At 38.9% G+C, this 13586-nt stretch overlaps 1 protein-coding gene across 3 annotated transcripts in view; it reads right to left on the bottom strand.

Annotated features, from left to right (window-relative positions):
- Positions 1-13064, bottom strand: part of SLC25A16 (solute carrier family 25 member 16) — a 37528-nt gene extending 24464 nt beyond the window's left edge. For 2 of the 3 annotated variants that reach the window (XM_032608821.1, XM_032608822.1), the window contains exons 1-4: positions 12802-13064; positions 7944-8036; positions 3055-3188; positions 2267-2330 (exon numbers count right to left, since the gene is read on the bottom strand). In XM_032608821.1, coding sequence (XP_032464712.1) covers positions 2267-2330; positions 3055-3188; positions 7944-8036; positions 12802-12925 — 415 coding nt within the window. In that variant the 5' untranslated portion in view covers positions 12926-13064. The remainder of the gene's footprint in view (positions 1-2266; positions 2331-3054; positions 3189-7943; positions 8037-12801) is intronic. The other variant, XM_032608823.1, reaches the window with a different exon arrangement.
- Between the last annotated feature and the right edge of the window lie 522 nt (positions 13065-13586).

Here is a 13586-nt window from a genome sequence, read left to right on the forward strand (position 1 = left end):
CCTCTCACTGTTGTGGCCTCTCCCGTTGCGGAGCACAGGCTCCAGACGCGCAGGCTCAGCGGCCATGGCTCACGGGCCCAGCCGCTCCGCGGCACGTGGGATCTTCCCGGACCGGGGCACGAACCCGCGTCCCCTGCATCGTCAGGCGGACTCTCAACCACTGCGCCACCAGGGAAGCCCTGTATTTACTTTTTAAAAACCAAAATATAATATAGCATATTAAACATTCTCTTTTGTAATTTCCTTTCTTTCTACATATGATGTAAACATCCTTCTCTGTCAATAAATACAATTCTACAAATGTACAAAAAAATGTAGTACTGGAAGTATAGAATTCTGACATGGATTTTTTTTTTTTACCACTCTTCTATTGCTACATACTTAAATTACCTTTTGGTGTGAGAAACAAAAAAACAATGAAAATCTAACATTTTAAAAAATAATCAATATAAAAAAAAGTTTTAGTGGAAAACATGAATAAATGTTTTTATCTTAGAATGGGGAAGGCATTTCTCAACACAATTCAAAAAATTTTGAAGCCACAGAGGAAAAGACTAACCCATTTGGCTATGTAATATTATATGGGGGGGAACTTTTGGATGATTTTTCCAAAAAAAATCACAAATAAGGTTAAAAGACAAATCTAGAACTGGGAAATAAAATAATAGCAATATTTGACAGAAAAAAAAATAATGTCCTAATTCCCAAACTCATAAAAATGAATATTTAAAGAATAGAAACAATTCAAGGCTGAAAGTAAGATATACAAATGGTCAATAAACATTTGAAAAGCTGACCAAGCTTACTCATAATTAATTGCCAAATACTAAAAATTTAATAAGGCCCAGTGTTGATATGGTATGTAGGAGAAAGGGCTACTGAAAGCATTAAGGAGATCAGTTGTTTGCAAAGGTCTATCAAAAATTAAATTCAGGGCTTCCCTGGTGGCGCAGTGGTTGAGAGTCCGCCTGCAGATGCAGGGTATACGGGTTCGTGCCCCAGTCCGGGAAGATCCCACATGCCGCGGAGCGGCTGGGCCCGTGAGCCATGGCCGCTGAGCCTGCGCGTCCGGAGCCTGTGCTCCGCAACAGGAGAGGCCACAACAGTGAGAGGCCCGCGTACCGCAAAAAAAAAAAACAAAATTAAATACACATATCATCTGATAAAGTAATTTCCCTTCTGAAAATTATTCTACAGATATATTCACACAAGTACAATGTGTTATTTGCAAAACAAAAATTTTAAGTATCCCAAACGTCAATCAATAGGGGACTGAGGGGCTTCCCTGTGGCACAGTGGTTGAGAATCTGCCTGCCAATGCTAGGGGACACGGGTTCGAGCCCTGGTCTGGGAAGATCCCACATGCCGCGGAGCAACTAAGCCCGTGCGCCACTGAGCCTGCGCGTCTGGAGCCTGTGCTCTGCAACAAGAGAGGCCGCGACAGCGAGAGGCCCGCGCACAGCGATGAAGAGTGGCCCCCCGCTCGCCGCAACTAGAGAAAGCCCTCGCACAGAAACGAAGACCCAACACAGCCAAAAATAAATAAATAAATTTATTTAAAAAAAAAAAAAAAAAATAGGGGACTGAGTAAATAAATAATGGGCCATTTTTACCGTAGAATATAACACAGTTCTTCACAAAATTAAGAAAGATCTATGTACTGATACAGAAGAGAGTCCTAAGATAACTATAAAAGTTCTAATCCTATAGAATAGTATTGGAAAAAAGCACACATAAGAAACTGCTAATAGTGATTGCTTCTAGGGAGCAGAACTATTTCCATTGTATAGGAATATGTATTACTGAAGTCATTATAATTTTTTAAATTTTTTGAAAGAAAAAAATAAACATTTCCAGAAGGAGAACTGTCAAAGGGAACGTATGATTTTCACATAGCTGTAAGTTTAGACTACTCCTTATATCTCCTACTGTAAAACACTCTGAGTTGGGATATTAATGATTTCTTGCATAATTGAGCATAGGAAGATAACAAATGTGTGCTACTTAATCAATGTCACACATACTACCTAAAGCAAATTAAGTATTTTAATAGAAAATTAATTTGCAGAAATAAAATATACCCACTCCTGTATAGCACAGGGAACTATATTCAATATACTGTGATAAACCATAATGGAAAAGAATATTAAAAAAAAGAATGTCTCTATGTGTATAACTGAGGCACTTTGCTGTACAACAGAGATGGCACAACATTGTGAATCAACTCTACTTCAGTTAAAAACAAAAAATTACCCACTCCTCTTACCTGCCATGGACCCAGCCATTAATCTGTGTACATGACCAGAAACTCCCAGTTTTGTAGTAATTAACTAGAAACCAAAAACATCAAATTATGCACTTTTACAGAAGCAATCTTGCCAAATGTACTATATTACACATTGATGACCACAAATACTCAAAGTGTGAATGGGAGTAGTAGGAATAAAATGCTACTATAGACAGTGAAGTCTTGATACTGCTTACTTTTCATTTTAAGATACCCTATGATAATTTTTAAAAAATTATTCTTAGGATACCCTATGAAATTTAATTCATTAAACTCCTTTCTGTGTTAAGATGTTTGAGAGAATAAACTTTCAGCCAGCCAGAAAAGAGAAACTTAGTATGATGGGAAAAGCTGTTAACTTACAGCATTACTCAAAAACAGACTTTCACAATATGGTCTCACTAGTTTATTTAATAAGAAAATTCAAAGTTGCAGTGTTCCTCTCCTACAACTGAGAAACAAAAAGCATATCAAAAAGCTATTAATATTTTATGGATTTATTATTAGCTACTTGAAGGATACTTTGGCTCTTCTTTGTAAGTATAAACATAAACAATTTACTAAAAAATGACTAACAATCCTGGAACAGATAACTCCAAAACCAAGTTATATTTAAAAACTTAAACTATCACAAGCCTTAGTCTTTCAAAAAGGCATTACTTTATCCATTCATCCAAAGTAACTTTAAAGGTCAAAGCAAATGCCTTGTCAATTAAGTACAATATTCAAAGACACAAAAGAAGAAAACAAGATAAAGTTTCAAGTACCGTTTTATAATGCTCAAATGCCATAAACTGGATTGCACCATAAGGAAAAATTCGAATCATCATTGCACCATTCCCTTTATACAATCCAAGGTATCCCTCCTTTTGGGGAACAGCACGCAATGTAGAAAATACTCCTATTTTTAGAAAGATTTTTAGAAGAAAAATACTATTAAAACAGAGAAAACTACCTAAATTCAAATTTTCATGACAATCACAGATAAAGATTACTATGCCATCATTCATGATATAATTTTGCTTGAGGAATTACATGAATAGTAATTTCTGTATAACAGTTAAAGCTACTTAAAATACATCACATGTCCAAATTATGTAAATATTCCTCATGTAAAAATATAAAACATACTACAGCAAGAACAGCTACAAATTATAGTAAATTATATTTATAATTATTGTAAATTAATTAATCTCTAGCAACCTAAAAGAAGAAATATATTCAACATCCAGATAATACACTGTGGATGACTATCTGGAAGGACGAAGGAAGGTTTCCCAGACTGACCCAGACACCTGTGTGGTTTGTTTACGAAAGAAGCTGCTAAATAAAAGAAACAAATAAAAAACCTACCAATTAAAAAACTATTTAAATTGGGGGGCAAATTTTCATTAGTAGTACTCTTTAATTAGGAATAGAGATAACCAAAGGCCTGAGTTCTGATCTGATATACTGATATGTTTATTATTCTAATAATGTCAATCACTAATCCTATTTGCAGTACAGACTTCTACATTCCATTATTAAACTATTTAAATTCCAATATTAAACTATTTAAATTCAGGTTCCTTTCCAAATTTTTCAAACAGAAATCAGATCAAATATGAAGGTAAATCACTGGGCTCATTTCGAATTTTAGAATTCAAGTAACCTTTTGATCCCTTCGCAGAAATCAAAACTGTAGGTACTTACTAACATCCAAGAAAAGATATACTCTAAAAGCATTTTTAATAAGCAGATATCTAAGTGGACTGATAATGTATTAAAAAGAATTCTATTTGGGTTGTTCCCTGCTGGCCTAGTAGTTAGGATTCCAGGCTTTCACTGCTGTGGTCCAGGGTCAATCCCTGGTCGGGGAACTGAGATGTCGCAAGCCACGTAGCGTGGCCAGGGGGGAAAAAAAAAATAGAATTCTACTATATATATATATATATATATATATATATATACACACACACACACACATACAGCTATATGTATAATATAAAGTTCTTCCAAAATACATGAATAATACAACTAAATATATTCACCCCTCCCTAAAAAAATTCTATCAAAGACATCCTCTTGCTGGAAGAGAAGAGTAATGATAAGCTCAGTTTAATTTTATTTAAATGTGTTTGTAATAATTTAAGGGTAATCAAACTTAGAACAGTGGCCACCTAGCAGGAACAGGAAGGCTAACGATGAGAGAGTACAGAAGAGGTTTCAACTGTACTGATGATGTTTATTTCTGAAGTTCTGTGCAGCTCCCCATATGTTTATTATATTATTCTCTAAAACTCTTTGATTGTTACAAATATTTAAAGAGAAATCATTAGTAGAAGTGAAATAAAGTTATTTCAAAAAAAGGAAATCCAGGGACTTCCGTGGTGATCCAGTGGTTAAGCCTGCGCTTCCAGTGCAGGGGAGCACAGGTTCAATCCCTGGGCGTCGGGGTGGGAACTAGGATCCCACATGCCGTGGGGCCAATAAATAAATAAAATTTTTTTAAAAAAAAAGGAAATCCAGGAAACAAGGAGCAGGGGAGGGTGGCTGGGGAGGATACAAGAAAAGCACAATGAACAGAAAACATAAATCTATGATTGAAAAAAAAATCTAAAACATATAAATCCGGGACTTCCTTGGTGGTCCAGTGGTAAAGAATCTACCTTCCAGTGAGGGGACACGGGTTCGATACCTGGTTGGGGAACTAAGATCCCACATGCTGCGGGGCAACTATGCCCGTGTGCTACAACAAAAGAACCCACAACAAAGATCCCGCATGTCGCAACTAAGACCTGACACAGCGAAAAGTAAATAAATAAAATTTTTAAATATTTTTTAAAAAAGATATAAATCCTTCTATTAAAAGCCAAACGCTCAAATTCTGTTAAAAGGCAATGCCTAACCAAATGATTTTCACAAAAATCTCACCTAAAACAATAACACAGAAAGACAAACAGAGGAAGACTGGATGTTGAATGTTTTCAAATGGCATTTAAATATCCATTGAGATAATCACGTTATTTTTCTCCTTCAACCTATAGTGTACTATTTTTACTTTGGGAAATTGAGATTTTCTTTATGGCGTAACACTGAACCAATTTTTGCATGTGTTACAAGCATATTTGGAAAGAATATGTATTCTCTGCAGGGTGCAAAGTCCTCTTGTCTATGTTATATCAAGCTTGTGTGTTATTTAGATCCTTTTCTGTATCTTTATTTTGTCAAGATAGGATTACAAGGAACTAACAGTTGGTAAAATATAAGCATATGCTTGTGTATATATACATAATCTCTGGAGGAAAAGGGAAGAAAACTGTAAATGCTTGATTCTAACGAGGGGACAAGGAGGAAGACGTTTGCTTTTGCACTTTTTGAATTATGAACTTGTGAAAATATTATACATTCAAAAAATAAAAATAAATAAAATGTAAAAATAACAAAATTTAAAGGATTTTTAAAGAATCCTATTATGATTCAGCTACCTATTTTTATATCACATTGACTGTAAAAAGTTAAATGGAGGTCAAAGATTTTTAATATACTACAGGAAAAAATTCTTTACACTCGGTGCAAATTGCGGAAGAAGAAATTCTAATTATATCCCTTCCTTTTCATTTGGCCACAATAATTTTGATTCAAAATAAAAAGTAGTTTTTGATGCCTTGGAAATAATAAAAAAATAGCTTTTTAAAAGAAGCTAAAGTACAAGTTTTATTCAATAGCATACCTTTATCATCTTTAATTTGACTGTGAAAAATCATGTTTTTAAATTTAAGCAAAACTGAAAAACTATCTTATGCATGTAAAAAGGGAGGCACCTAGAATAAAATGCCCAACAATATTTTTAAAATAAATTAATAAGCCATTAATACTTTTCTTTTGGCTTGTATATTTTAAAGATACATGAAACTCCATACACTACACCAATAGTTCATTGCTGCACTACAGGAATTCTGTTTCAAATTCTGCATGCCTTGTAGGGTACACTGTAACCCGTGGCATGCAGCCCTGTAGAGCGTGAAATCTAATGTGAATATGTAAACTAATGATTACAAATCAGGAAACAAAACAACATACATCAGCATGGGGAGAAGTTTAAAAGAATAAAACAATACTGCTCAAACATTCATATGCTGGGTCACTGTCAAACACCACAAGATATTGGGTAATATAATTCATCTCCTTTTCACCCTCAATTTAGACTACGAAAGAAAATCATTTCCTTCCTTTCCAGTTTTATATAATCTCTCAATAAGTTCAAAGGTCTGATTCTTTCTATACATGAGCAGTACACTGAGAAGATATAGAATTCATTTCTATATACAAAGATATTAACAAAATTTTTCTTTCAATTTAAAGAACAGACTTTGTATTAAAAATATTGACAGGAAAATGAGACACGATAAATATAAAAATCACATTTTAAAAACCCAATTGTTAAAATAATTGATTCTTATTCACTCTGTTAAATATCTTTCTTAAAAATGATGCATAGATCATGCAGAGCACACATCATTCCCATTACTGAAGCATGAAACTGTAAAGCAATGGAGTAGTATGAGTTAGTTGCCTTGACCTAACTTCTTTCTTGGTCTCTATTCACATTAAATTTTTTCTTTTAAATCTTCTTCCCTCTAATTGAAAATTTAATATATGTTTAACATGTATTATAAATTAGCTTAGAGGAAAAAAATTACCTATAATCTCACCACTGAAAATTAACCACTTAATGTTCATATTTTCCTTCTAGCCTTTTGTCTAAACACATTTACTTAGATAAAATGCAATATGATTAAACCATTTGCAACATTTTTTCATTTAACTAATATATTATGAACATTCTTCCTAGTCAATTAATATTCTTTTACAATTTTTAATGATTGCAAAATAGTCTACAATATGGACTTATTTATTTAAGTAATACTTTAACTTAGCCAATTCCCTATTATTAAACATTTTGGTTGGCTCTTTTTTTTTTTTTAACCAACATAAATAATGCTTTCATTCTTGTATATACATATTTGAGCACATTTCTGATTACTTGCTTGAAACAACCTCCTAGAACGAGAATTGCAAGGCCAAAGAATATGTATCTTTTCAAGACTTTTGATACATATTACCAAAATGCCCTCCAAAAAGGCTATAAAAAATCCTTACTCCCACCAATGATATATCAGAGTGTCCATGTTAATTATAATAACTGGTTTTTATGTTTACAAGGAACAACTAAGGGCTCGATATTTTTTTAACAATGCAAGTTCATACTAATTGCATTGGATTCTGCTTGCCCTAAGATATCTATAACACATGCTTAAGTGTTTAAAGGAATAAACCTTATCTCTATCACTAGTTGGATTTTTTTTTTAAATCAAGCTGAGCTATTATGTGTGTCCATTAAGGATGTGATTTGTTAATCTCAATAAACAAATATGTAGTACTTACTTCAATGATTCAAAGATTTTAGAGTACATTAGTACCCTAAAATGATAAACATATATAACCACTATTGCAAATGAAACGATTAAAATAGCTAAGAGATACATCCCTTGTAAAATCTGCCCCCAAACTTGAACTCCCTTTTGTGTCCTCTTTCCACTATAATTCACAACTAGAAACGAAGACAGCAGATGGATAACATTTTCATTTTTCTCTTTAGCATCAATTAACTCACCCAAGTGTTTGTAATGGTGATTGTGAGCTTGTAATAAAACCTTCACTCGATCCAAAGGAGCAACTGTTGTTTTGGCACAGCATCCAGCAATACCTAAAAAATTTGAAAAGATCAGGAAGAAATTCCATATCATTTCTTTCCAGATGGAAACCATTATTTAGAGGCTAGCATACCCTCTCATCTCTAATTTGATCTCCATGGGTAGAACTGCCCAGTAGCAGGGATATGTAGATGATGGGCCCCCATTCTCTACAATTTAATTCTTGAGCATGTCAGACTTAATAAGTTTGAAGAGTGTAAATCTGCCCCCTAATTCCTGATGAACATTGGAATCTTGCTAAATGTGGTTATGGAGACAGACACTTGGAGGGATTTACCCACCTATAAGCCTCTGTTTGAAATAACATCTTCTTCTTCTGGATGACTTCTCATTGAAATAATCAAATTTCACCCGTAAAATTCAGTCATTCATTTATCCACTCAGCAATTATGTATTTGGTCCCTACCACATGCCACTGTGCAGACATGTGGATGACGGTAAAGTGCATACATGGGCTTTAGCATAAATCAGAATCCAGGTGAGCCCTAATAGCTTGGCATGCTTCTAAGGTGACAGTATATAAAGATTTTTTGCTACAGACTGTTTGTGTCCCCCCAAAATTCATATGTTGAAAACTAATTCCTAGTGATGGTATTTAGAGGTGGAGGTGGTATTAGAGGAGGTGATTAGGACCCTCATGAACGGAATTAATGCCCTTATAAAAGAGGCCCCAGAGGGACTTCCCTGGAGGTCCAGTGGTTAAGGCTCTGTGCTTCCACTGCAGGGGGGCACAGGTTCAATCCCTGGTCGGGGAACTAGGATTCCGCAGGCTGTACGGCCAAGGAAAAAAAAGAGGCCCCAGAGAGATCCCTGGCCCCTTCCACCATGTAGAAACACCAGCTATGAGGAAGCAGGTCCTCCCCAGATATTTGCTGGCACCATGACCTTGGACTTCTCAGTTTCCAGAACCATGAGAAAGAAGTCTGTTGTTTAAAAGTCACCCAGATTACAGTATTTTTGTTATAGTAGCCTGAACCAGACACTTCTGTAAAGTACCTTACATGTAGTAAGCACTCAACCAAATGAGTTGTTACTATTGTAAAAAGGTGGACAAAAAAGTCCTTGGTGTCTTTTTTATGGTTATGTTAAGCTCTTCATCATTGCATATTTGTTAAGGAAGGTACAAGAGGACTGGGATATTGTGAGTCTCTTTACTACTGCATCCCCAGAGACCAGTTCAGGGCCTGGCACCTAACAGGTACTCAATACCTGTTTACTGAATGAATGAAGAGTCTTACTTTACAAACTTTTAAAAATATAAGACAAAATCACTCAAAATCCACACACATTTACTTAATAGCTCAGCATGTAACTGATGCTAAAATGCATATTCTGAAATACCCAACAATAAAATGCCTATTTGTACTCAAATATTAAATCCACATATAAGTTTCTATATCAAGCTTCTCTTATCTGAACTAATGGAAGTAACAGTCATGGCTACTCAAAATTGAGAATAAGCTAAAAATAATTTTCATTCGGTATATTTGGTTTCAGAATAGTTTTTTATATAATTATCTTCCCATTCATTATGAAATAACCACATAAAATTATTTAGAAACTGCTGAATAAGTAGTTTCTTTTAACAATATCTTTACTTGCTTATCACACCACTTTATAGCTCAATTAATCATCACAAAAGTCCACTGGGTAAGGTCAAGTAGCCTTTATCTTCATTTTGAACAGCTGAACTTAAGATATTTGCCAAAGACGACTTACCTGGCGGCACAGTGGTTAAGAATCCGCCTGCCAATGCACGAGACACGGGTTCAAGCCCTGGTCCGGGAATATCCTGCATGCTGCGGAGCAGCTAAGACCGTGCGCCACAACTACTGAGCCTGCGCTCTGGAGCCCACAAGCCACAACTACTGAACCTGCATGCCGCAACTACTGAAGCCCGTACGCCTAGAGCCAGTGCTCCTCAACAAGAGAAGCCACGGCAATGAGAAGACTGCGCACCACAACGAAGAGTAGTCCCCCGCTCACGACAACTAGAGAAAGCCCGCGGGCAGCAGTGAAGACCCAATACAGCCAAAAATAATTTATTTATTAAAAAAAAAAAGATTTGCCAAAGACCACTGCTAATCACCAATAAAAAACACGTATGGGTCTTCCCTGGTGGCGCAGTGGTTGAAAGTCCGCCTGCCGATGCAGGGGGCATGGGTTCGTGCCCTGGTCCGGGAAGATCCCACATGCCGCGGAGTGGCTGGGCCCGTGAGCCATGGCCGCTGAGCCTGCGCGTCCAGAGCCTGTGCTCCGCAACGGTAGAGGCCGTGGCAGTGAGAGGCCCACGTACCGGGAGGAACAAATAAATAAATAAAAAAGAATCAGGTTAAAAACACATATGGTGGGGCTTCCCTGGTGGCGCAGTGGTCTGCCTGCTAATGCAGGGGACACGGGTTCGAGCCCTGGTCTGGGAGGATCCCACATGCCGCGGAGCGACTAAGCCCGTGCACCACAACTACTGAGCCTGCGCGTCTGGAGCCTGTGCTCCGCAACAAGAGAGGCCGTGATAGTGAGAGGCCCGTGCACTGCGATGAAGAGTGGCCCCCGCTTGCCACAACTAGAGAAAGCCCTCGCACAGAAACGAAGACCCAACACAGCAAAAATAAATAAATTAATTAATTTAAAAAACAACAAAAAAACAAAAAAAAAACACGTATGGTTTCCTTTGTACCCGGTACTAGGCTAAGAGATTCAACTGCAGGCACTATGCCAAGGCTTTTTCAGGTCCTTTCTCATTTAATCATTACAATTACATTCTGAGGTAGGTACTCTATTTCCCCATTTAAAGGATGGGGAAACTGAGGCAAAGAGAGGTTAAGAAACTTGCCCAATGGTATTTTCTCATATCACTTGGACCAGGAGTGCCTATAATGGTTATAAAAATCTGTGAGCAACTTTTTTTTTTTTTGCTTCCCATTTCAATGACAACTTCATCCTTTCAGCTGCTCAAACCAAAATAAGTCCTGCTTGACTTCTCTTCTTTACCCATCTCTAATCTGTCAGAAAATCATTTATTCTATCTATATCCAGATTATCACAATTTTTCACCACCTCCCCTGCTACTAACCTGATCCAAGCCACCATCATCTATCATCTGAATTACTGCAATAACCACCAAACGGGTCTCCTTGCTTCCATATTTACATCCCTGCAGTTATTCTCCACAGAGCAGCCCAAGTAATCCTTTGGAAACATGTCATATCATGTCACTTCTCTACTAAAGACCTGCAATGGCTCCCTACTTCACTCCAAGTAAAAGTTAGAATCTTTACAGTGGTTTACAAGACCCTTCATTTCCTGTCCCCTTTAACTTTCTAACCTCCTTCCCCCATCAGCACCACCTGGCTCCAGCCACATAGGTCTCACTGCTGTTCTTTGAACCGATAAGGTCCTCCCTGACTTTGAAGACTTTGCTTTAGCTTTTCTTCCCACCTGGAAGGCTCCTTCTTAGACATCAACTTGTTAAACTCCCTCACATTTTCAAGTTTGCTCAAGTGTCATCCTCCCAATGAGACTTATCACGAATTATCCTATTTAATACTGTACCCACGTAGCCTCTACATTTCCTTGCCCCATTCTCCTTTTTACTTCTTCCCATTCCATTCGTCATGTTCTAATATACTATATAACTTATTTTTTCATTTTGCTTATCGCCTTTCTCACAACAAGTCCCCAACCAATGTAAACTCTAGGATCTTTGTTTTATTCCCTTATGTACACTGAGCATGTAGCAGACACTGAAATATTCCTTGTATAAATAAATGAATGACCTTTTTATCAGCAGAACAAAATAATTCTTAATACTATTGCAGCATACAGATATCTTTCTACAAGTCCTCATAATGTGAAATTTTAAAAATTCCTAGCCTTTACAAATAATTAAATGATGACAACTCAGTCAACTAAGAGAGGATAGAGACTGAAACACCTCTTTATGGGAAAGCAGAAGAAATTTCTGAGAGACAATATGAAACTTCTGGCCCGACAGTCACACCAATAGTAGGGCTGGGGCTTCCCTGGTGGCGCAGTGGTTGAGAGCCCGCCTGCCGATGCAGGGGACACGGGTTCGTGCCCCGGTCCGGGAAGATCCCACATGTCGCGGAGCGGCTGGGCCCGTGAGCCATGGCCGCTGAGCCTACGCGTCCGGAGCCTGTGCTCTGCAACAGGAGAGGCCACAACAGTGAGAGGCCACAACAGTGAGAGGCCCGCAAAAAAAAAAAAAAAAAAAAATAGTAGGTTTGTACCAGCTACATGTCAAGTACCTGTGGCACAGTTTTCTAGAATCACCGGAACCAGCTTTGATTGTAGACAGTTTTGCACAATTTCCCAGTCATCCTTAAAAAGCTGACCTCCCATGTTTTTCTTTTAAGCAAACATCAAAATCCAATTCTACTCTCGGTCGTGCACAGTCTTTATAAAAGAAAGGAGTGCCCAGCATGTTGCACTGAAACCCTGACGTCCTTTAAGGGGCTCCCCTCTTTTTCCTACTATTCAACCCTGAAGAACTGGTGCCTGGTTCAGCCCTTCCACGGCTCCAGCCGCTCCTCGACAGCTCGAGACCCTTCCTCCCCAGGATCCTGCTGTCATTAGTCAAGGGATTCTTAGAGGTTACAGCGGGTCCGGGCAAACACCTGGCAGGGCACTGGAGCAGCCAGAGTCCAAGAATGTTATCGCGGCCACATACACCCGACCTGCCCCGGATCCCGCCCCGGCCACTCAGTGCGCGGCCAGGTCCTCCCGGCGGAAACCCACCTCCGGCCAGGAAGGAGCGCAGCCAGTAGAAATCTCTGCGGGCGGCTGGCCCTCCGGCTCCTGCCGCCTGCGGCATCGCGGGAGTTGGCTCGGCTGCTGCCAGGGCCGCCGCCGCCGCCGCCATCAGGACCAGGGCCGCGTCGGGAGCTTTGGTCGCCAATTTATAACCCAAGCGCCCTAGCCATGGCCAGAGCAGGCAGTGACAGGGCACCGACCGCCGCACGGCGGGACGGAACACCACAGGCGGCGCGGCGCTGGCTGATGGCGTAGGCCAGGGGCGGGGCCTGGGTCAAGGCCCGAAGCGGGAGTCGCCGGGGCTGGGCACCTCCCACTCTCCCCAGCCTCGCCCCACATCTCTACTTCTGGCCTCGCTGTGCAGGCGTCTTCTGTTACACGCGGAAGAAGGGAAGAATGGCCAGAGAGAAGGTCCTTCCAAAACCCACCACCTCAGAAAGCACTCCCCCGCCCATCAACCCATATTGATCATTGTTCGACATGTAACCGTCCATCGGGCTGCCTTCTGACCTTCCCAAAATGAACCATTTCCAGAAACAACCTTTGGTTCCTCACTCTTTCCAGGAACTTCTGAAATTGCACTCTCTCCCACCTGATCAGCTCTACCTTCTCAGATCTTCTCGCTGAACCTCACATTCCGCCTCCCTAACCCACCCCCAACTAAGCTTCTATTCCACCCCCAACCCCTCTGCCAAAGAAATAATTGCTAAAGCAAGTTCTTCTTTCTTTGGGGTGCTACGAATTACACAAATACTTCTGCCTTGCCAGGA

The sequence above is a fragment of the Phocoena sinus genome, chromosome 16 (genome assembly GCF_008692025.1).
Source record: "Phocoena sinus isolate mPhoSin1 chromosome 16, mPhoSin1.pri, whole genome shotgun sequence".
Classification (NCBI taxonomy): domain Eukaryota; kingdom Metazoa; phylum Chordata; class Mammalia; order Artiodactyla; family Phocoenidae; genus Phocoena; species Phocoena sinus.